This window comes from Octopus sinensis, unplaced genomic scaffold (genome assembly GCF_006345805.1).
Source record: "Octopus sinensis unplaced genomic scaffold, ASM634580v1 Contig14661, whole genome shotgun sequence".
Taxonomy (NCBI): domain Eukaryota; kingdom Metazoa; phylum Mollusca; class Cephalopoda; order Octopoda; family Octopodidae; genus Octopus; species Octopus sinensis.
Genome location: NW_021833298.1, coordinates 12,501 through 37,706, shown reverse-complemented (window position 1 = coordinate 37,706; position 25,206 = coordinate 12,501). Strand labels below are relative to the sequence as shown.

Sequence of the window (25,206 nt, the reverse complement as noted above, 5' to 3'; positions counted from 1 at the left end):
TGCACTAGGCTTACCTCTCACTCCCCAGTCCTGTCCTCCTGGCCCTGTCTCACTGCTATCCCCTAGCCCCAGATCTGTGTTCTCCACCCACACTTAACACGGAAACTTCTCGCACGCCCTACCACACAAACCAAACTACATCTCTTCCTCACATCTCCTCCTTCATAATCTAGGCTTACCTCCCACTCCCAAGTCCTGTCCTCCTGGCCCTGTCTCACTGCTATCCCCTAGTCCCAGATCTGTGTGCTCCACCCACACCTAACACGGAAACTTCTCGAACGCCCTACCACAACAAACCAAACTATATCTCTTCCTCACATCTCCTCCTTCATGCACTAGGCTTACCTCCCACTCCCCAGTCCTGTCCTCCTGGCCCTGTCTCACTGCTATCCCCTAGCCCCAGATCTGTGTGCTCCACCCACACCTAACAAGAGAACTTCTCGCACGCCCTACCACCACAAACCAAACTACATCTCTTCCTCACATCTCCTCCTTCATGCTCTAGGCTTACATCCCACTCCCCAGTCCTGTCCTCCTGGCCCTGACTCACTGCTATCCCCTAGCCCCAGGTCTGTGTGCTCCACCCACACTTAACAAGAAAACTTCTCGCACGCCCTACCACAACAAACCAAACTACATCTCTTCCTCACATCTCCTCCTTCATGCACTAGGCTTACCTCCCACTCCCCAATCCTGTCCTCCTGGCCCTGTCTCACTGCTATTCCCTAGCCCCTGATCTGTGTTCTCCACCCACACTTAACACGAAAACTTCTCGCACGCCCTACCACAACAAACCAAACTACATCTCTTCCTCACATCTCCTCCTTCATGCTCTAGGCTTACCTCCCACTCCCCAGTCCTGTCCTCCTGGCCCTGTCTCACTGCTATACCCTAGCCCCTGATCTGTGTGCTCCACCCACACCTAACAAGAAAACTTCTCGCATGCCCTACCACAACAAACCAAACTACATCTCTTCCTCACATCTCCTCCTTCATGCACTAGGCTTACCTCCCACTCCCCAATCCTGTCCCCTGGCCCGTCTCACTGCTATTCCCTAGCCCCTGATCTGTGTTCTCCACCCACACTTAACACGAAAACTTCTCGCACGCCCTACCACAACAAACCAAACTACATCTCTTCCTCACATCTCCTCCTTCATGCTCTAGGCTTACCTCCCACTCCCCAGTCCTGTCCTCCTGGCCCTGTCTCACTGCTATACCCTAGCCCCTGATCTGTGTGCTCCACCACACCTAACAAGAAAACTTCTCGCATGCCCTACCACAACAAACCAAACTACATCTCTTCCTCACATCTCCTCCTTCATGCACTAGGCTTACCTCCCACTCCCCAATCCTGTCCACCTGGCCCTGTCTCAGCTATCCCCTAGCCCCAGATCTGTGTGCTCCACCCACACCTAACAAGAAAACTTCTCGCATGCCCTACCCCAACAAACCAAACTACATCTCTTCCTCACATCTCCTCCTTCATGCACTAGGCTTACCTCCCACTCCCCAATACTGTCCTCCTGGCCCTGTCTCACTGCTATCCCCTAGCCCCTGATTTGTGTGCTCCACCCACACCTAACACGGAAACTTCTCGAACGCCCTACCACAACCACACAAAACTATATCTCTTCCTCACATCTCCTCCTTCTGCACTAGGCTTACTCTCAACCCCAGTCCTGTCCTCTGGCCCTGTCTCACTGCTATCCCCTAGCCCCAGATCTGTGTTCTCCAACCCACACTTAACACGGAAACTTCTGCACGCCCTACCACAACAAACCAAACTACATCTCTTCCTCCATCTCCTCCTTCATAATCTAGGCTTACCTCCCACTCCCAAGTCCTGTCCTCCTGGCCCTGTCTCACTGCTATCCCCTAGCCCCGATCTGTGTGCTCCACCCACACCTAACACGGAAAACTTCTCGAACGCCCTACCACAACAAACCAAACTATATCTCTTCCTCACATCTCCTCCTTCATGCACTAGGCTTACCTCCCACTCCCCAGTCCTGTCCTCCTGGCCTGTCTCACTGCTATCCCCTAGCCCCAGATCTTGTGCTCCACCCACACCTAACAAGAGAACTTCTCGCACGCCCTACCACCAAAAACCAAACTACATCTTTCCTCACATCTCCTCCTTCATGCTCTAGGCTTACATCCCACTCCCCAGTCCTGTCCTCCTGGCCCTGACTCACTGCTATCCCCTAGCCCCAGGTCTGTGTGCTCCACCCACACTTAACACGAAACTTCTCGCATGCCCTACCACCCAAACCAAACTACATCTCTTCCTCACATCTCCTCCTTCATGCTCTAGGCTTACATCCCACTCCCCAGTCCTGTCCTCCTGGACCTGTCTCACTGCTATCCCCTAGCCCCTCATTTGTGTGCTCCACCCACACTTAACACGGAAACTTCTCAAACGCCCTACCCTACCACAACAAACCAAACTATATCTCTTCCTCACATCTCCTCCTTCATGCACTAGGCTTACCTCCCACTCCCCAGTCCTGTCCTCCTGGCCCTGTCTCACTGCTATCCCCTAGCCCCAGATCTGTGTGCTCCACCCACACTTAACACGGAAACTTCTCGCATGCCCTACCACAACAAACAAACTACATCTCTTCTTCACATCTCCTCCTTCATGCTCTAGGCTTACCTCCCACTCCCCAGTCCTGTCCTCCTGGCCCTGTCTCACTGCTATCCCCTAGCCCCAGATCTGTGTGCTCCACCCACATTTAACATGGAAACTTCTCGCATGCCCTACCACAACAAACAAACTACATCTCTTCTTCACATCTCCTCCTTCATGCTCTAGGCTTACCTCCCACTCCCCAGTCCTGTCCTCCTGGCCCTGACTCACTGCTATCCCCTAGCCCCAGATCTGTGTGCTCCACCCACATTTAACACGGAAACTTCTCGCATGCCCTACCACCACAACCAAACTACATCTCTTCCTCACCTCTCCTCCTCATGCTCTAGGCTTCCCTCCCACTCCCCAGTCCTGTCCTCCTGGCCCTGTCTCACTGCTATCCCCTAGCCCCAGATCTGTGTGCTCCACCCACATTTAACACGGAAACTTCTCGCATGCCCTACCACAACAAACCAAACTACATCTCTTCTTCACATCTCCTCCTTCATGCTCTAGGCTTACCTCCCACTCCCCAGTCCTGTCCTCCTGGCCCTGACTCACTGCTATCCCCTAGCCCCAGATCTGTGTGCTCCACCCACACTTAACACGAAAACTTCTCGCATGCCCTACCACCACAAACCAAACTACATCTCTTCCTCACCTCTCCTCCTTCATGCTCTAGGCTTACCTCCCACTCCCCAGTCCTGTCCTCCTGGCCCTGTCTCACTGCTATCCCCTAGCCCCAGATCTGTGTGCTCCACCCACACTAACACGGAAACTTCTCGCATGCCCTACCACAACAAACCAAACTACATCTCTTCCTCACATCTCCTCCTTCATGCTCTAGGCTTACATCCCACTCCCCAGTCCTGTACTCCTGGCCTGTCTCACTGCTATCCCCTAGCCCCCGATTTGTGTGCTCCATCCACACTTAACATGAAAACTTCTCGAATGCCCTACCACAACAAACCAAACTACATCTCTTCCTCACATCTCCTCCTTCATGCTCTAGGCTTACCTCCCACTCCCCAGTCCTGTCCTCCTGGCCCTGTCTCACTGCTACCCCCTAGCCCCAGATCTGTGTGTCTCCACCCACACTTAACACGGAAACTTCTCGCATGCCCTACCACAACAAACCAAACTACATCTCTTCCTCACATCTCCTCCTTCATACTCTAGGCTTACCTCCCACTTCCCAGTCCTGTCCTCCTGGCCCGGTCTCACTGCTATCCCCTAGCCCCAGATCTGTGTGCTCCACCCACACTTAACACGAAAACTTCTCGCATGCCCTACCACAACAAACCAAACTACATCTCTTCCTCACATCTCCTCCTTCATACTCTAGGCTTACCTCCCACTCCCCAGTCCTGTCCTCCTGGCCCGTCTCACTGCTATCCCCTAGCCCCAGATCTGTGTTCTCCACCCACACTTAACACGGAAACTTCTCGCATGCCCTACCACAACAAACCAAACTACATCTCTTCCTCACATCTCCTCCTTCATAATCTAGGCTTACCTCCCACTCCCCAGTCCTGTCCTCCTGGCCCTGTCTCACTGCTATCCCCTAGCCCCAGATCTGTGTGCTCCACCCACACTTAACACGGAAACTTCTTGCATGCCCTACCACAACAAACCAAACTACATCTCTTCCTCACATCTCCTCCTTCATAATCTAGGCTTACCTCCCACTCCCAAGTCCTGTCCTCCTGGCCCTGTCTCACTGCTATCCCCTAGCCCCAGATCTGTGTGCTCCACCCACACACCTAACAAGAAAACTTGTCGCATGCCCTACCACAACAAACCAAACTACATCTCTTCCTCACATCTCCTCTTCATGCACTAGGCTTACCTCCCACTCCCCAGTCCTGTCCTCCTGGCCCTGTCTCACTGCTATCCCCTAGCCCCAGATCTGTGTGCTCCACCCACACCTAACAAGAAAACTTCTCGAACGCCCTACCCCAACAAACCAAACTACATCTCTTCCTCACATCTCCTCCTTCATGCACTAGGCTTACCTCCCACTCCCTAGTCCTGTCCTCCTGGCCCTGTCTCACTGCTATCCCCTAGCCCCAGATCTGTGTGCTCCACCCACACTTAAAATGAAAACTTCTCGCACGCCCTACCACAACAAACCAAACTACATCTCTTCCTCACATCTCCTCCTTCATGCACTAGGCTTACCTCCCACTCCCCAGTCCTGTCCTCCTGGCCCTGTCTCACTGCTATCCCCTAGCCCCTGATCTGTGTGCTCCACCCACACCTAACAAGAAAACTTCTCGCACGCCCTACCCCAACAAACCAAACTACATCTCTTCCTCACATCTCCTCCTTCATACACTAGGCTTACCTCCCACTCCCCAGTCCTGTCCTCCTGGCCCTGTCTCACTGCTATCCCCTAGCCCCAGATCTGTGTGCTCCACCCACACTTAAAATGAAAACTTCTCGCACGCCCTACCACAACAAACCAAACTACATCTCTTCCTCACATCTCCTCCTTCATGCACTAGTCTTACCTCCCACTCCCCAGTCCTGTCCTCCTGGCCCTGTCTCACTGCTATCCCCTAGCCCCAGATCTGTGTGCTCCACCCACACCTAACAAGAAAACTTTTCACACATCCTACCCCAACAAACCAATCTCCGTCTCTTATTTGAGAAAACTTGATCACCAAATCCATTTTCTAAACACAACAACCACACTCCGCATCCCCCCCAGCCTTCATAAATTTTCCCTCTTATGCCCCCCTTACTACTGCCATATTATTAAACCGGCAATATGTCTTCCCTTTAATTCCATGTTACCATTTACTTGCTTCTCTCTGTATTTTTCCCATACCATTTAAACATTTTTTCCTATTATCTCACCTGCCGCCCCACTCCTGCTCATAACCTTACAGGTACAGCCGCCAACAGACACCTCCCCTACTTCATACTGTAAACATGCTCCCAGCACACAATATACATTCACGAATTGGACACATGTGGTAGCCGCCATGATTCTTCTCCATTCTCTCTTGCTTTCTTCATACTTTTGTCTCCCTCTTCACTAAAAACATTTCCCCACCCTCTTCCCCACACATTACCTTTCTAATACCTCTCCCCTTCTGCAATTCGACCAAAGCAGCCCTATTGAATAATCCTTTCTACTCTAGGCACAAGGCCCAAATTTTTTGTGGAAGGGGGCCAATCAATTAGATCGACCCCAGTACACAACTGGTACTTAATTTATTGACCCCGGAAGGATGAAATGCAAAGTCGACCTCACTGGAGTTTGAACTCAGAATGTAAAAACAGACGAAATACCTATTTCTTTACTACCCACAAGGGGCTAAACACAGAGAGGACAAACAAGGACAGACAAATGGATTAAGTCGATTATATCGACCCCTGTGCGTAACTGGTACTTATTTAATCGACCCCGAAAGGATGAAAGGCAAAGTCGACCTCGGCGGAATTTGAACTCAGAACGTACAGACAGATGAAATACCACCTTAGCAGCTTTATTGAATACTACTGGACAAATGACCTTATTTATATTCCTCACTCCTCTCACTTCACATGTTTTTTTTCTTTTCTTCTTCTTTCTCTCCCCATTTATGTTCTCCTCTCCTTCTGTGCTCTCTATTCATTCTGACTGAGTCTTCCATGTGTTAACGTGTACCTCCTTATTACAATGTAAACATTTATTTAATCAAGATACCCTCAGCCTGATGAGTAGGCTGCAGTATACACCTCGCTTGGAGATTTACCACTTCTGATATTCCGCTTGTAGCCCGGATCTTATCTATACCATTCTTTAAGTTTTGTGTATACATGTGTGTGTGTGAAAGGCAGATTGTGTGTGAATGGCTATGCTACATGGCAGTGAAACATGGACTGTTACAGCTGAGGATATGCATAGGGTTGAAAGAAATGAAGCTTGTATGCTTCATTGGCTGTGCAATGTCCATGTGCATGTTCAACAGAGTGTAAACATCTTTAGAGAAAAGCTGGGTGTAAGAGGCATCAGATGTGGTGGTGCAAGAGAGAAGCCTGCACTGGTATGGTCATGTGATGCGTTTGGACAAGGACAGCTGTGTAAATAAGTGCTGGTTTCTAACTGTGGAGGGAACCTGTGGTAGAGGTAGACACGGGACGACGTTGTGAAGCATGATCTTCAAACTTTGGGCCTCACAGAGGTATTGACTAGTGATCAAGACCTTTGGCAATGTCCTGTGCTTGAGAGGACCTGTGAAGCCAAGTGAAATCATGGTCGTGGTTGATGCTGGTGTCACATAACTGGCACACGTGCCAACCTTTCAAATGTTGGGCCTCACAGAAGTAATGACAGAGTGCTTTGGCATTATGTCGTGCTTAAGAAGAAGAGCCATGAAGCCAAGTAAAATGGCAGTCGGGGCAGATACCAGTGTCGTGCAAATGGCACCCATGCTGGTGGCACGTAAAAGCACCCACTACACTCTTGGATTGGTTGGCATTAGGAAGGGCATCCAGCTGTAGACACCATGCCAGATCAGATTGGGGTCTGGTGCAGCCTTCCAGACCTGGTCAAACTGTCCAACCCATGCCAGCTTGGACAACAGATGCTAAATGATGATGATGATGATAATATATATATCATCGCCATCATCTTCTTTGTCATTTAACAGCTTTTTTCCCTGCTGGCATGGGTTGGATGGTCTGACCAGGGCTAGCCAGAAAGAAGACCGCACCAAACATCTGTGTCTGTTTTGACATGGTTTTTATGGCTGGATGCTCTTCCCAACACCAACCACCCCACAGAGTGGATTGACTGCTTTTTATGTGACACCAGCACAGGCAAGGTCAGTTTTGGCAAGGTTTCTACTGTTGGATGCCCTTCCAAACACCAACCACTTTACAGTGTGGAGTGGATGCTTTTTAAGTGGCACCAGCACTGGCAGGGTCACCAAGTACCTTGCAAGACAAGAATCCTTTGAGAGGAGAGGGGGCATTGCAGGAGAGGTTCTTGTGTCAGATGATAAAATGTTAGAGTGAGATGGAGAGATAGAAACATGTGCCTTGCTGAGGAGGAGGTACAAGGTTACCTGGCCTGAGAGATAGGGGAAGAGGGAGAGAGAGAGATAACAAGAAATAGAACAGAAACAGGTGTACAGTTGTAAAGGAGAGTTGTTTTACATATATATTGCTATTTGTTTATTTTCAGATACCCCATCACCAAACCCATCCTTTCCTGGTTCACTACAGAAATTATCCTCCATGTTATACAGAACTACTGTGACATCCAGAGAAAATGCTGGCATCAAAATACAACTATTGATTGATTCAATTTCTAATGCATCTGTGAGTAAATAGATTCATGTAACTTATTTATATTTAATTGTTATTTCATTTCCAAATGAGGAATCATTAAAGTTAATTAAAACATTTTCTCAATCAAACTCAAACATTTTATTTCCTTCACATCTGATATCTTGAGTATATCTTTTGCTAACTTTAACAACCTCAAACTTACTACAGCCATTCTGTAGAGCCTTTCTTAACAACAATATCAACTGCAACAATGTATCTCTCTTCTCTCTACGGAATGTTCCTTAGTTGTTTACCATTAATTACTTTTCTAGGTTGATGTCATCGTTAACAGCAGCAATAAACAGCTCCAGCTTCAGAGAGGTGCTGTCTCCAAATTTATTCTCAATGCTGCTGGTTCAGAGATACAAAGCGAATGTAACCAGAAATATCCTCGAGGTATTTCTGCATCTGAAATAGCCATCACTAAAGGATACAACCTCAAGTGTAAGAATGTATTTCATCTGGCATTACGCTTTTGGAATGACGATTCCCCCGATTCAGTAAGTATCAATCATATGATATTGTTTTATTGAAAGAGTTGTTGTACAACCCTAGGTAATCATTGATCCAGCATCCCTGTGGCATGAATGGAATTGTCCATAAAACTATGCACAATCCACAGATATGTTTTTCCAGTCATACAACACCTCCGTCTGCTTCAAGACAGTAGCATGTACTTTGATGTCCAGTGATGTGCAGTTTGGGCTACAGTGTGACAGTCTGGTGTTGTGGTATTCTGTACAGTTTCCAAAGCATGGATTCTGGTTGTTTGAAATTGATGTAGACTCTATTGTAGATATTCCCTGAACATTTCGACTCAACCATAGTCTCTTGTGTGCAGTGTAGAGTCTTTTGTGCCTGTGGCACCCTGCCTTGTGGGTGGTTTTGTTGCTTCTTGCAGTATGTTCTCACCCAGATTTCCCTCTTGTAAATAATAATTAATCTCCCCTCTTCCATATTACTGTTTTTTTTTTTTTTGTTAATTACAAAATTCCACCTGAATTACACTGTGCAACTACCAAATCTTGGAACATTTCTCTTTCCATTCATGGCATCCATATCTTCACTCAGACCAGACTTCCTGCTATCACATGATCTGTGTTGATCCTTCTGTCACATGATCTGTGTTAATCCAATGACCACATGATCTGTGTTAATCCAATGACCACATGATCTGTTAATCCAATAGTCACTAGAAGTTGTTTATTATTATTCAAATCTGTAAAACATTTCTGTTTAGAACAACAAAATCATCATCATATTTTAACGTCTGCTTTCCATGCTGGCATGGGTTGGACATTTTAACTGGGGGATGATAAGCTGAGGAGCTGCACCAGGTTCCAGTCTGATTTGGCATGGTTTCTACAGCTGGATGTTCTTGCTAACGCTAACCATTCCAGGAGTGTAATGGGTACCTTTACATACCACCAGTATGGGCGCCATTCACATGAGACCGACCACAGCCACAACTATGATTCGTGGATGGGTGCAATTTACATGGCACCGACAGTGACTATGACCACAATGCATAGGTGCCATTTGCACGGCATCACCATTGGTCATGATTCCCACGTCCCAATTTACATGGCACCATCAATGAGCACAAGTATGATGCATGGGTGTTATGTATATGGCAGTGACCACGATGACCATTCACAGCTAGCCTTTACATGACACTGGCATGGCTTCAGCTACGATTCCACTAGACCTGATTAGTCCCCTCACACACAGTATATTGCCAAAAGTCTTGGTCAGTTGTGATTGCCTCTGTGAGGCCCAAACATTCAAAGGTCATGCTTCACCACCTCATCCCATGTTTTCCTGGGTCTTCCACAGGTTCCCTCCAAAGTTAGATATCATCACTTCTTCACACAGCCGTCCCTGTCCGTGCACATCACATACCAATGCAGTTGTGTCTCTTGCACCACCACCACATCTGATGCCTCTTATGGCCATTTTTTTCTCTCGACTCTCATGACACTTACTCTCTGTTGTACACGCACAATGGCATTGCACATCCAGTGTAGCACACTAACTTCATGGTCTTTTGTTACCAGCAGAAGTAGAAGCTCTCTGCACTTTGCCTGGCCTCGTCTTATTCTAGTAGCTATTCTTTCAGAGCATCCACCTCCGCTACTAACTTGGTCACCTAGATAATAGGAGCTATCAACTACTTCTAACTTTCCCCACTGTCACTTGATGGAGTCTCTTTTCTGTACATTTCTACTGTTTATTACACCTTCCACACACAAAAAATATTTTCCCAGATAACTTTCCTCTGATACCTCTGCCCCTCTTATGTGTCCATAGCTTAGACTGGGTACATCTTATGGAGTTTCTCCCTACGCCTTTTCTACAGATCGAGCAGGGCCATCTAACTGAAGGGGGATTATATTTAATACAACTTAATGATTCCTTCCTGTAGTAAGAAAATAATTTAATAAAATGTTCATTATCAATTACTAAACAATTATTTTTATAGATTTTAGCAAACTTGACTCAAATAATAACCAATTGTCTAAAAACTGCTGAGAGAATGGGAGCAAAAAGCCTGGCATTTCCTATATTAGGGACTGGAAAAATGAGGTACCCCATTGAAGAACTACCTGGAATTATGTATGAAGCAGTGAAAAACTACTCAAATCAAAATTCAAGCCAGATCAAAGACGTTTACTTTGTTGTTTTTCCTACAGAGACAAAAATAATAAAGGTTGGTTGCTGTATTTGTTGTTTTATGTTGAAATTTTTAGAATTTACAAAAAATGTATTTTGAAATACACAAAGGAAATAGAAAACAAAATAAAACATGGAATTATCATCATCATCATTTAACATCTGGTTTCCATGCTGGCATGGGTTGGACATTTTAACAGCACTAAAGGAAAAAATTTGCCAATGTTTTGCGTAGTGAGGACCAAAGACTTGAGGTGCTTCATGTTGCAAGACAGTGTGTGAGAGAGAATCGTGATGTCATAGGAGAGAAATGTGTCTGCATGGAGGATGGCTCACTTGCATTTAATGATGCTGCAAAGAGAGAGACTTGGTGACATCACTATGAAAGGTTGCCAAATGAAGAGAATGAATGGGAGAAAGAGAGTCTGCCAAATGTCGACCCAACATAGGGACCAGCTATCTAAATTTACAGTACCTTGGTAGATAAAGCAATTAAGAGTATGAAGACAGGGAAAGCCCCAGTCCATCAGGAATCACTGCAGAGGTGCTTAAAATATCTGGCGGTGTAGGCTATAGTCTAGTCACTTGTATAGTCAATGAGGTGATACATGAAGGAGTCATACCCAGTGACTGGTGTAGCAGCACCATAGTCAACTGCTACAAAGGTAAAGGTGATGCATTAGATACTATAATTACAGAGGTATCAAGTTGTTGGATCAAGTAATGAAAGTCACAGAGAGGGTTGTAGCCCAACTAATTAGGGAGAGAGTCAGTTTAGACAAGATACAGTTTGGGTTTGTGCCGTGGAAAAGCACCACTGATGCTATATTTCTGGTAAGACAGCTGCAAGAGAAATACCTAGCCAAACATAAACTTCTGTATCTGGCTTTTGTTGATATGGAGAAAGCCTTTGACAGGGTGCCCCAATCCTTTATCTGGTGGTCAATGAGGAAACTAGGGATAGATGAATGGTTAGTGAGAGCTGTGCAAGCCATGTACAGGGATGCTGTCAGTAAGATAAGGGTCGGCAATGAGTCTAGTGAAGAATTCCAGGTAGAAGTAGAGGTTCACTAAGGATTGGTCTTCAGGCCCCTTTCATAGTCGTCCAGACAATAAAAGAGGAATTCAAGACAGTCTGCCCTTGGGAGCTTCTCTATGCTGATGACCTTGCTCTAATAGCTGAGTCACTACCAGAACTAGAGAAGACATTTCAGGTGCGGAAGCAAGGTCTAAAAATTGAAGGGCCTTAGAGTCGATCTAGCAAAAACCAAAGCCTTAGTAAGAAGGCAGACATCCCACAAATCCCTTCAGATAGATGGCCCTGCTCAATTTGTAGGAAATGTGTAGATAGAAACTCCATAAGATGTACCCGGTATAAGATATAGACACATGAGAGAAGCAGCAATATCAAAGGGGTGGGGCTAACTGGGAAGATAGTTTTTGTGTGTGGCAGATGCTCAGGAGCAATAAACACTGAAGATGTGCAGAAAACAATTTACATCACATTCCAGGGTGAAAAACTAGAAGTAGTTGATAGCTTCTGTTACCTAGGTGACCAACCCAGTAGTAGGGGGTGAATGCTCCGAGAGCATAACTGTTAGAATAAGCATATCCTGGGCAAAGTTCAGAAAGCTCCTACCTCTGCTGGTAACAAAGGGTCTCTCTCAGAGTGAAAGGTAGACTGTATGACGCATGTGTATGAACAGCGATGCTACATGGCAGTGGAACATGGGATGTGACTGCTGAGGACATGTGTAAGCTTGCAATAAATGAAGGTTGTATGCTCCACTGGATGTGTAATGTCAGTGTGCATACACAACAGTGTAAGTGGCCTAAGAGAAGAGTTGGACTTAAGAAGCATCAGATGTGGTGTGCAAGAGAGACGACTGGTATGGTCATGAGACACTGATGAGGTCAGTTGTGTGAAAAAGTGTCACACTCTAACAGTGGAGGGAACCTGTGGAAGTAGTAGACCCAGGAAGACCTGAGATGAGGTGGTGAAGCACAACCATCAAACGTTGGGCCTGACGGAGGTGATGACAAGTGACCGAGACCTTTGGAGATACACTGTGCTTGAGAAGACCAGGTGTGCCAAGTGAGACTGTAACCGTGGCCTATGCCAGTGCAGCATAACCAGCCCATTTAAGAGTACCCTTCAATCATTGGGCAATAAACTGTGTTTGAGAAGACCTGTTGAAGTAAGCGAAATCGTTGACGTGGCCAATGACAGTGCTGCCTGATTTGCACCCATGATGGTGGCACATTAAAAGCACCATTTGAGCGTGATTATGGCCAGTGCCACCTCACTGGCTCCTGTGCTGGTAGCACATAAAAAGCATCATTCGAGTGTAGTCGATGTCACTGCCGGCTGACTGGTCCCGTACAAGTGGCACATTAAAAGCACCATCCGAGCGTGGTTGTTGCCAGTGCTGCCTCACTGGCTCATGTGCCAGTGGAATGTAAAAAGCACCATTCAAGAGTGGTCGATTCCAGTACTGCCTGACTGGCTCCAGTGATGGTAGCGTGTAAAAAGCACCATTCGAGAGTGGTTGTTGCCAGTGCCACCTGACTTGTCCACGTGCCAGTGGCACTTAAATAGCACCTATTACACTCTCAGAGTGGTTGGCATTAGGAAGGGCATCCAGCTGTAGAAACTTTGCCAGATCAGATTGGAACTTGGTACAGCCTTTTGGCTTGCCAGCCCTGAGTCAAACCGTCCAACCCATGGCAGCATGGAAAGCGGATGTTAAACAACAACGATGATGATAAAGCAGTGGACCATGTTCAGCAAAGAACTCCAATGTGCCTCATCCTTGCCACACAGCTTCAAATCATCCATGAAGAAGAAGTGGTTGACTGTTTGAGATTTTCCCTTTAGTTGAAAGCCCAGGTTCATTTTCCTGAGTGCCAAGGTCAGAGGGATCATACAAAGAACAAAATACAACAGAGATCAGCTATTGCCTTGGAAAACCCTCTTCTGGTGCCCAGAGGGCCCGGGTTTTTTTTTTCCATAGGATGTCGAATCAGTTTTCCGACTCTCTTCAGAAAACATGTTAGATTCTTGCAATTCCAAACAAATCTAAGCACTTGATGATCCACATTATTATTATTATTATTATTATTATTTATTAATATTATCATTATCATTATTTCAGAGACAGATTTAGAAAAAATACAATAAATGTAGCAAAAACATACTGTAGTATCATCACCATCATCATCATCATAGCATCTACTTTTCTGTGCTTGCATGGGTTGGATGGAATTTGTTGAGGTGGATTTTCTATGGCTTGATGCCTTTGCTGTCACCAACCCTCACCTCGTTCCAAGGGAGGTAACTATTTCCCCATTTTACAAAATATTAGAAACAAAGGACACTGCTTGCATAACAGGGGCACTCGCCTACAACTATCACACAATGTCAAAGCAGAGAAAAACACTTGCACACATATGTACGACAGGCTTCTTTCAGTTTCTGCTTACCAGACCCATTCACTGGGCTTTGTTTGGCCTAAGGCTGTAGTCGAAGAGACTTGTCCAAGGTGCCATACATTGAGACTGAACCTAAATCAGGGCAATTAAAAACAATAGCAACAGATGCATTATTAACACCAAATGGCAATCTTTATATCCAACAAAATGTGGATGCTGTTATTTACTGTGTTATTTACCTTGAGAGGAGCTTTCCTATGAACACATGGTGCATAAAAGCACTCACATTTATATTGTTGGCAGATGACAATCATCTGTCTACTGGCACCAGAACTGCCAGATCATGTATTTTCACTCTGCCTGGGTCCATCAGTGACAGACATCCAACAGCGACACCATAGCTGAATCTCACTGTCAACGATATATATACACTTTCACGTCATTTCAGAATATTCATGTTGCAAATAGCCAGAAGACTTATTAGAGGTAATTAATAGTTAGAAGGTTTATTAGAAATAACTGATAGCCAGAAGGCTTATTAAAGATGCCCCAGCATGGCCACGGTCTTCGGGCTAAAACATTTTTAAGGATTTAAGGATTTTAAGCCAGAAAGTCTATTAGAAATAATAATGATAGAAGCAGTATTAATACCAAAATATAATCTTTATGTCTTTCCACTGTAACAAAAAGATGAAGGAAATTTCTGTCCACTGTCGAACTGTTTGTGAACCTTTTCCTCTTTGAATCTTTTCTCTTTTCTTTGTCATGAAGGACCACGGTCTGAATTGTCAGGTTTCCTCTCATTCTTCCTTACAATGTCAAAATAATTACCTTGTACTCCTGTTTGTTCCTGAAATAGTTTTGGACAAACAGGATGTAACAAGAAAAACCCCAAATTCAACATTCTTGATAGACATTTTGACTGCAAACACAAGATCCAACAGATCTAACCATGATGGTAACTGGACAGGAAAAACAGTGGAACTTCAGCTACATGAAGACACCGTTACCACATGTTTAACTGCAATGACACCACATTGGTGGCCATGTAAAGTGTGGGAGGTTTTTCTGCTGCATTCACTCTGTTACCATATAGACATAGGTCTCACATCTCCCAGAAGACAGGAAGGCCATGGATGGAATATCTTTGATCTGAGTGATAAAGTAATTTTCCTCATTTCCTTATTACAGAATAGAAATAACTCATTAAATATTTCAAATATTTTGTTTGTCTTTTGTTAAATTAAATCTATTCTTTTTGCAAAAATGGGAAAATAAAACATAAAAATGATTCTCATTGTTATTTGTTTTCACAGATATTTACTGAATATCTAAATAGACAGAAAAATGAAGGATTTCATTCAAAAGGTAAACAATTTGTTTGTTAATATTGAATATTATGGTGCTTTGTTGTGTCTTCTCAACTGAACATCCCTGATTATTATTATTGTTGTTGTTGTTGTTGTTATTATTCAGTTGTTTTGTTTTTATGGCGTGCTTTTACTTCACAACCGAGTGCAGCTCTGTGTGCCTTAGTTACGTGCAGTAGTTTACTGTGATGCTCTGATGGTTACTGTATTGAAAGTGTTTTGCGTAGGATGCGTGCAGTGCCCAGTAATGATGATGATGATATATATATATATAGTGAATTGAAGAAATGGAGTTGAATGAAGATTGAACAGAAATCGTTTTATTGCATTCTACACGTGTTTCGAAAGGCACAATTTACCAAATTCCGATTGAATAAGGAGACCATATTGTGTCTTTCTCTTCAGGAAGAAATAGGAAATCCGTTGGAAAAAACAAAAACAGAACAGAGGCGGAGCAAAACAAATTGCCTCTGTTCTGTTTTTGTTTTTTCCAACGGATTTCCTATTTCTTCCTGAAGAGAAAGACACAATATGGTCTCCTTATTCAATCAGAATTTGGTAAATTGTGCCTTTCGAAACACATGTAGAATGCAATAAAACGATTTCTGTTCAATCTTCGTTCAACTCCATTTCTTCAATTCACTAATAATATTAAAATTCAATTATCCGCACCAATGCACGGTTGCAACACCATAGGGTTGTACCTCCAACCGTGCTGTCTTCTGCTGTGATTTTTGCTACCAAGGTATCGGTTAAACATTTGATTAATCTGCAACAAGATTATTCATCTTTCTATTTCACAAAATATATATATATATATATATGTGTGTGTGTGTGTCAAAGGAAGGCTCACTAGGAAGATAGTTTTTGTATGTGGCAGATGCTCAGGAACAATAAACACTGAGAATGTGCAGAGAACAATTTCAGCCACATTCCAGGGAGAAAAACTAGAAGTAGTTGATAGTTTCCATTACCTAAGTGACCAAGTCAGTAGCAGGGGAGGGTGCGCTGTAAGTATAGCTGCTAGAATAAGAATAGTTTGGGCAAAGTTCAGAGAGCTCTTACCTCTGCCGGTGACAAAAGGCCTCTTGCTCAGAGTAAAAGGCAGACTGTATGACGCATGTGTACGAGCAGCCATGCTACATGGCAGTGAAACATGGGCTGTGACTGCTGAGGATATGCGTAAGCTCACAAGAAATGAAGCCAGTATGCTCCGATGGATGTGTAATGTCAGTGTTCATAGTCGACAGAGTGTAAGTACCTTGAGAGAAAAGTTGGACCTAAGAAGCATCAGATGTGGTGTGCAAGAGAGACGACTGCGCTGGTATGGTCATGTGACGAGAATGGATTGATGATAGTGGTGTGAAAAAGTGCCACACCCTAGCGGTTGAGGGAACCTGTGGAAGAGGTAGACCCAGGAAAACCTGGGATGAGGTGGTGAAGCACTACCTTCGAACTTTAGGTCTCACTGAGGAAATGACTAGAGACCGAGTCCTTTGGAAGTATGCTGTGCGTGAGAAGATCCGGCAGGACAAGTGAGACCAAAACCTGTGGCCTCTACCTGGGATGTAGCCAGTCCACTTATGCATACCTTTCCTTCTTGGGACACAAAACTCTATTTGTGAAGACCTGTTGAGGCAAGTGAAAATCAAAATCAAAATCGATCAACATCAATGGAAATTGTAGCTATGATACCAGTGGCGGTGGCACGTATGTGAGCCATCCAAATGTGGCTGTTGCCAGCGCTGCTCCGAATGGCCTCCATGCCGGTGGCACGTAAAAAGCAGCATCCGATCATGGCTGTTTGCCAGCCCCGACTGGCACCTGTGCCGGTGGCACGTAAAAAGCACCCACTACACTCACGGAGTGGTTGGCATTAGGAAGGGCATCCAGCCGTAGAAACACTGTTAGATCAGACTGGGCCTGGTGCAGCCTTCTGGCTTCCCAGGCCCCAGTTGAATCGTCCAACCCATGCTAGCATGGAAAGCGGATGCTAAACGATGATGATGATGATGATGATATATATATATATATACATACACATATATACACAGGTGCAGCTGTATAGTAAGACGTTTGCCTCTCAACCCCATGATTCATGATTTCCGCTTCAGACCCACTGCCTGGCACCTTGGGCAAGTATCTTCTACTATAAACTGGAGCTGGGCAAAACCTAACCAGTGGATCTAGTAGACGGAAAGTGATAGAGCCCCATCAAATAGATGTCCCTCTAACTTAGTGGTTCAGTAAAAGAGAGCAATAGAGTCTCTGGCTGCCAAAAGTATTCTTTCTTTACAACACAATTCTTCAGCTCCAGTATCACAGTACCAACAGTGTCTTCTGCACCTCGTATTCCTCTGCCACCTTCCTTTCTTGGCAGACAGAATTGACTGGTATTACCTTGATGATGGAGTGCATTGTGCTTTCTGGTACCTGCATATCAGAAAGGAGCAAAATGTCTCAGTATTGGTATTGCCCATATAGAATTGCCTTTAATGATGTTCTCTCCAATTCATCTTCCTAACTCTCCTTTTCTTCCCTTTAGTAGCTTTCTTTCTAATTTCCCCTTCCATTATCTTATCATCTTGCACCATTCCTGGGTATTTGTATCCCTTATTTATATCATCACCATCATTATTATTATTTTTCTTCTTTCGATTTTCTTTCCATTTCTTGCCAATGTCTTCCCAACACCTAGGGCAAAGCAACTCTCTCTACACATTGGTAAGTCATTAAAATAAACACACCAGATTGTTCAGTTTGATGTATTTCCGATACCTGGATCACCAAATCTTGGTATTTGTCTGCCTTCCTTCCCTCGGCCAGTTCAACATTCTGGTCAGCAGGAACAGCAATGTTTATCATGACCCATCCATGTTTGTCTCTGTGTATAATTGTGATATTTGGGTGAATATGCTCCACATGCCTCTCAGTAAATTTGCTCGTGGCTCACAAGAGCTTCACTTATTATTATTGTTGTTGTTGTCGTTGTTATCATCATCATCGTTATAACTCCTTTCTGTTTGCTCTGCCAAGCAAACATTCTTTCTGGTAGAATCAGGACATTCCTCTTGATATCCAACAGCTTTCACCAACCATTCTAATTTCTTGCCTCCCTCAGGTTCCAATTATAATTGGGAAAAAAAACTTTATGGCAGTTCCAAATATTTTAGGCCATGTTATTCCTTTATTCTCTCACATTCTTTGTCTACCATTCCTGTTCCAAACAGTCAAGCATCATCAATTAAACAACACACTTGTTCCTCCTTATTGAGTGCAACAATACCTGGGGGTTTCCATAGTGTTTCATATCTAACAGTACCTTCAGATGGCCATCTCCAAGGATGTGTTCCGTTTTATGGCCATACTATTTTCCCACATGTTCAAATCCAGAATTTCTTACAGATTTGCCAATGTGTGGTTGTAACAGTCTTGTCATGTCTCCAGTTATTAGAAACCCCCTGAGCAGGCACTTTACATTCAGGGACGACATCTGCAGCCATCACTTTCACCACACACTCTCTACATTTAGTTGAGATGTCTTCCTGATGTATCTTATTCTGTTTGTTGATCTTGCACAGATAGGATGAAAAAAACCCCTGTCTCTTTCTTCAAAATTCCTTTCTTTATTCCCTGAAATGACTTCTCATCTCAATATCCTTCAGATTTTTAATAAACATTTCTTGTTCCAAAAGCTTCGCTTCTTTTTCCTCTTCTTCCAGTCACACCTTTTCCGCTCTTACTGCTATCAACATCACCACAACACTCTCAACAACATACTCCCTTACAAATCTCTTTCTCCATTTCCATACAGTCTTCTCCCTCCATTCTTTCTCTTGAAATATAAATCTTTGACTGTGTAGAATGTCAGCAGGTTCCTTGTTTTCCCATCTCTGTTCTCAAGGTCTTCCATTTCCCATCTAATTATTCCATCACAGTTTATGATGATGGCTACTTCGCTTGTGTTTATGACAGTAATGGTATATACATGCCAGTGAGTTTGGATTTCAATATACTCTTTATCCTTTGGAAATATTCTCCCCTGAATGAAAGAAGAAAAAAAATCCAGAAAAAATTGATAAAATGCAAGAAATAAAGACATATGGAGCAAACAGGAAGTCATTTCACAGAAAGTTCTTTCTGAAATAAGACTAAACTTTGTTTCTTGCACCGAAGATTGCTTGCTTCCAGTTTTGCACTCTCAAGCAATGGTAATATCATTTGGAGTGGGGTAAGTGAGAGTTAGATGAGGTTGGGTAGGAGGGAGTGACAAGTAGCAGTGAAGAGCAGCAGAAACATAATTTCATAAATAGATAAGAAAGTACAGAGATGATGTAGAAGATGTGACAGTGGAGGGGATGGGTTGATGATGATGATCAACTGGGACAGAGATGGGAGTTAGAGATACATGAGGGTGGCTATAGTGAGTGGGGCCACAAAATTGGTGGGGGTATTAATAATGGATGTGAGAGGGTGTTGAGAATGATTGCAGATAGGAGAAGTGTTAAACATGAAGCCTGGCAGAGTAAGGTGTAGCTAAGGGGGGGGTGGGAAAGATTAGGGAAGGGACAGAAAGGGATGATTGATGGAGATGATGACGCAAGTGAGGCAACTGGTATTAGCGAAAGGGTGGTGGTGGTGGTGGTGATGAATATGTGAAGATTCTGCTCTCAAATGGTTACAGCAGTAAAGTAGGACCGTAGTTAGAAGAGTAATGGAGGGATGGTGTTAGGAAGATGAGATGTGGTGAAGGGGATGCTTCACAGGGACAGATGTGGGTGTCGGGCCCAGCATGGGCACGAATAAGCACAATGCATTTAGGACCTCACTTTTGCTATGACAGATGTGTCTTTGTGTGTCATTTTGTTCAACTTGGACCAGCAGGTGTGTGGCCAGGCAGAAGACTGCACCAGACACAGCAGTCTGGTGCCATCACCTGCCTGGCCAGCTCCTGTTAAGCCATCCAACCAATGCCAGCATGTAAGGTAGATTTTAAACGATGATGATCATCATCATCATGATGGCACATTGATATTTGTTTATTTTCAGATACCTCATCACCAAACCCATCCTTTCCTGGTCCACAACAGAAAGCAGCCCCAATAACATCCACGACTAATGTGATATCCACAGAAAATGTTGGTGGAGTTAAAATAAACCTAACGATTGGTTCAATTACTAATGTATCTGTGAGTAAATAGATTCATGTAACTTATTTATATTTAATTGTTATTTCATTTCCAAATGAGGAATCATTAAAGTAAATTAAAACATTTTCTCAATCAAACTCAAACATTTTATTTCCTTCACATCTGATATCTTGAGTATATCTTTTGCTAACTTTAACAACCTCAAACTTACTACAGCCATTCTGTAGAGCCTTTCTTAACAACAATATCAACTGCAACAATGTATCTCTCTTCTCTCCACGGAATGTTCCTTAGCTGTTTAACATAAATTACTTTTCTAGGTTGATGTCATCGTTAACAGCACCAATGAACATCTCCAGCTTGACAAAGGGTCTATCTCCAAATTTATTCTCAATGCTGCTGGTCCCCAGATACAAAGCGAATGTAACCAGAAATATCCTCAAGGTATTTCTGCATCTGAAATAGCCATCACTAAAGGATACAACCTCAAGTGTAAGAATGTATTTCATCTGGCATTACGCTTTTGGAATGAAGATTCCCCCGATTCAGTAAGTATCAATCATATGATATTGTTTTATTGAAAGAGTTGTTGTACAACCCTAGGTAATCATTGATCCAGCATCCCTGTGGCATGAATGGAATTGTCCATAAAACTATGCACAATCCACAGATCTGTTTTTCCAGTCATACAACACCTCTGTCTGCTTCAAGACAGTAGCATGTACTTTGATGTCCAGTGATGTACAGTTTGGGCTACAGTGTGACAGTCTGGTGTTGTGGTATTCTGTACAGTTTCCAAAGCATGGATTCTGGTTGTTTGAAATTGATGTAGACTCTATTGTAGATATTCCCTGAACATTTCGACTCAACCATAGTCTCTTGTGTGCAGTGTAGAGTCTTTTGTGCCTGTGGCACCCTGCCTTGTGGGTGTTTTGTTGCTTCTTGCAGTATGTTCTCACCCAGATTTCCCTCTTGTAAATAATAATTAATCTCCCCTCTTCCATATTACTGGTTTTTTTTTTTTGTTAATTACAAAATTCCACCTGAATTACACTGTGCAACTACCAAATCTTGGAACATTTCTCTTTCCATTCATGGCATCCATATCTTCACTCAGACCAGACTTTCTGCTATCACATGATCTGTGTTGATCCTTCTGTCACATGATCTGTGTTAATCCAATGACCACATGATCTGTTAATCCAATAATCACGAGAAGTTGATTATGTTATTCAAATGTCTAAAACATTTCTGTTTAGAACAAAAAATTCTTTATGGAATGTGTTAATCAAAGAATATTTAATTACAACTTAACGATTCCTTCCTGTAATAAAATATTCATTATCAATTTCAAAACAATTATTTTTTTTTTAGATTCTGGCAAACTTGACTCAAATAATAACCATTTGTCTGGAAAAAGCTGAGGAATTGGGAGCAAAAAGCCTTGCATTTCCTTACATTAGGAGCTGGAAAATTGAGGTACCCCATTGAAGAATTACCCGGAATTATGTATGAAGCCGTGAAAAACTACTCAATTCAAAATACAAGCCGGATCAAAGTTGTAAACTTTGTGGTTTATCCTCAAGACACAGAAATTCTGAAGGTTGGTTGATGTTTTTTTGTTAGTTGTTTGTGATGTTGATATTCTTGGAATTTACCAAAATGATATTCTGCAATAAAGAAAGAAATATAAAATGATCCTCATTATTGTTTACTGTCCTTGTTCTATACTATCAGAAAAACCTTTTGTTGACTGGGTTGAAAAAAGCTGCCAAAATTGTATTATGAATATTGGAAGTTTTTCACTTAGATTATAATTGAAAATATACAAGAAATGGCTGTCACCATTCATGTAGATGAGTTGGGCCAATATCATCATAGACAGTCGATAAAACATACATCAGAAAAGAAACACACTCTTAAGAACAGAGTAGTAATTATTACAACAAATATTAAAATTTTGGACTTAGAGTCATCAAAGGTTTCGTGTCGCCAAAGCCAAAGCCTTGTGGACAGCTCATAAGACTTTGTACAAAGTCAAAAAATTAAAATTTTCGGATCTTTTCCTTTTGAACGGCAGATGTCAACACAATTTCTAGTTAACTAACACTTTTAAACTTCGTATACTGGTAGAATGTGTTTATAAAACATCATTTTTTCTTGGCTATATTGAGAAAATTGTATATGTTGTAAGATATTTCGTCTGAAATTTCGAGCATTTCGGCAATTTTAACCAATCGCTCACCTCCATTTTGGGTGAAAAGATTCCGTGCTGTATGAATATGTCCCTTGTTTAAGAAACAGATTGGGTTTATTTACATTTGCGAAGAAAAAAAGGTACCCTTCCCCCACTCCTAATCCTAAAATAGATTGAAATGCAATAGATCGATACTAGGGCCATAATTATGGGTGACATTTTCATTTGACACCGCTAGAAAAAAATCCCATTTTCCGTAGCGGTGTCGTATAAAATTGTCACCCATAATTATAACCCTAATATCGATCTATTGCATTGCAATCTATTTTAGGATTAGGGTTAGGGTTAGGGGTGGGGAAGGGTACCTTTTTTTCTTCGCAAATGTAAATAAACCCTATCTGTTTCTTAAACGAGGGACATATTCATACAGCACGGAATCTTTTCACCCCAAACGGAAGTGAGCGATTGGTTAAAATTGCCGAAATGCTCGATTTTAAAGTGGAAATATAAGAATGAAATTATTGTATACAGTGCTCAGTGCACCACAACTTGTCAGAAAGTGCATATAAAGTACATGCAGTAATGTAGAAATGTCTGGAAAGTGAACATGCTTGTGTGTGTATGGAGGGGAGAAAATCAAGTGTAGTGTTGGCGAATCTCAGGAAGCATGGAAGTCTTAAAGGATGCAGTGCTCCGACAACTAACAACCGATGCCGGCAGTTTGTTCCACGCTTCAGCAACTCTCAGCGTGAAAAAATGTTTCCTGAAGTCATGGGAGCTGTGCTGTTTTCTTACTTTGTAAATATGTCCACGGGTGTTAGATGGGTGGAGTTTGAAGAGGTGCTCAGAGTTATTGTTTGTGCGATGGTTGATAATTTTATGGGTGTCTGCCAAGTCAGCTGCCAGACGTCGGAGTTTCAATGTGTCCATGCCCAGGGAAGTATGGAATTTTCTCAATAAAGCCAAGAAAAAAATGATGTTTTATAAACACATTCTACCAGTATACGAAGTTTAAAAGTGTTTAGTTAACTATAAATTGTGTTGACATTTGCCGTTCAAAAGGAAAAGATCCAAATTTTCTAAGTCACGGGTGTGAGGAAATGCTTAGAAATCGAGTTAAGTCTTAACATATAAAAACGGTAATGAGGACGGGTTGTCTCCCCTGTACCTGAAGATAAGCCAACGCTTATACCCGAAAAGGCTTAAACAAGGTGATCCAATTTCCCAGTTGGTAGTGCTTGAAGTGGACACATTTAGAAAAAAACTTCAGATCTTTTCGGTTTGACCGGCAGTTTTTTAAAATAATTTCCACGTAACTAAACACTTTTAAACTTCCTATACTGGTAGAATATGTTTTATAAAACATCTTTTTCTATTGGTCTTATTGAAAAAATTCTATAGTTTGTAAGATATTTGTTGTTTTTCTTCTTCAATTTCTGCTATTTCAACCAATCAATGACATTTATTGAGGTGAAAACATTCTGTGCCGTATGAATATGTCCCTCGTTTATAAACACTTTCTGTATACAATATGTGTTGGGAGCAGAAAAAGATTGTTTGGCTGGACCCGTTCCTTTTCTTCTTTCTCCTTTTATCTATACCTACAGTGTTGGGTACACATCTGCAGATATACTCTGTAGGACAGTATATATAGCATTGAAGTAAAGCACTGTCGACATACCAGTAATTCACTGGGATTTACTCAAAGCCAGTCTGTTTCAACAGAAATGTTCTTCATACATTGTTTGCTTTCCAGACATTTCTACATTACTGCATGTACTTTATATGCACTTTCTGACAAGTTGTGGTGCACCTGAGCACTGTATACAATAATTTCATTATTATTATTATTATTTTCAAACAGTTTTGAAAATAATGAGGAATTAAGTAAAATCGGTTTGTCATTATTAAGCTGGTGTTTGGGCATAACATGGAATCTTGATACCAAATTCAATTCCATGAATAATTTTCTACAGTCACTTAACAAGCAAATTTCTTTTCTTTTTATTCTGTAAGTAAAAATTCCTCCCCAAACAACAGAATATTCAAAAGCCTGTTCCTCATAGGAAGTTATTCTATGATACAATAAATGGAAATATTAATTTAAAACAATATTTGTGATAGAAACAATGAATTAAAACATTGCATTGTAATTAAGAGAAATTAATTAGGAAATTATTTTTTCATTGAGTGATGATAAATTATTTGCTTACTTCTAACAGAAATTTAAAGAATATTTCCAAGAAATTTCAACAGATGGTTCAACTGCATCATCAGGTAAATTCTTTCTGTTTACTTATATTAAATATTATGCCAGTGTCACGTAACTACCACCTGTGCTGGTGTCACACAAATGGCACCCGTGCCAGTGGCACATAGAAAGCACCCATTACACTCTTGGAGTGGTTGGTGCTGGGAAGGGCCTTG

General features: G+C 42.7%; 1 protein-coding gene across 1 annotated transcript in view; it reads left to right on the top strand.

The window, feature by feature from the left end:
* The window catches only part of LOC115230164 (protein mono-ADP-ribosyltransferase PARP14-like), a 48,168-nt gene extending 23,128 nt beyond the window's left edge, over nt 1–25,040 (top strand). The window contains exons 3-10 of the mRNA XM_029800376.2: nt 7,812–7,948; nt 8,230–8,457; nt 10,440–10,667; nt 15,379–15,430; nt 20,482–20,621; nt 20,903–21,130; nt 21,957–22,185; nt 25,002–25,040. Of these exons, the coding sequence (XP_029656236.1) occupies nt 7,812–7,948; nt 8,230–8,457; nt 10,440–10,667; nt 15,379–15,430; nt 20,482–20,621; nt 20,903–21,130; nt 21,957–22,073 (1,130 nt within the window). The 3' untranslated portion in view covers nt 22,074–22,185; nt 25,002–25,040. The remainder of the gene's footprint in view (nt 1–7,811; nt 7,949–8,229; nt 8,458–10,439; nt 10,668–15,378; nt 15,431–20,481; nt 20,622–20,902; nt 21,131–21,956; nt 22,186–25,001) is intronic.
* Nucleotides 25,041–25,206: the final 166 nt, after the last annotated feature.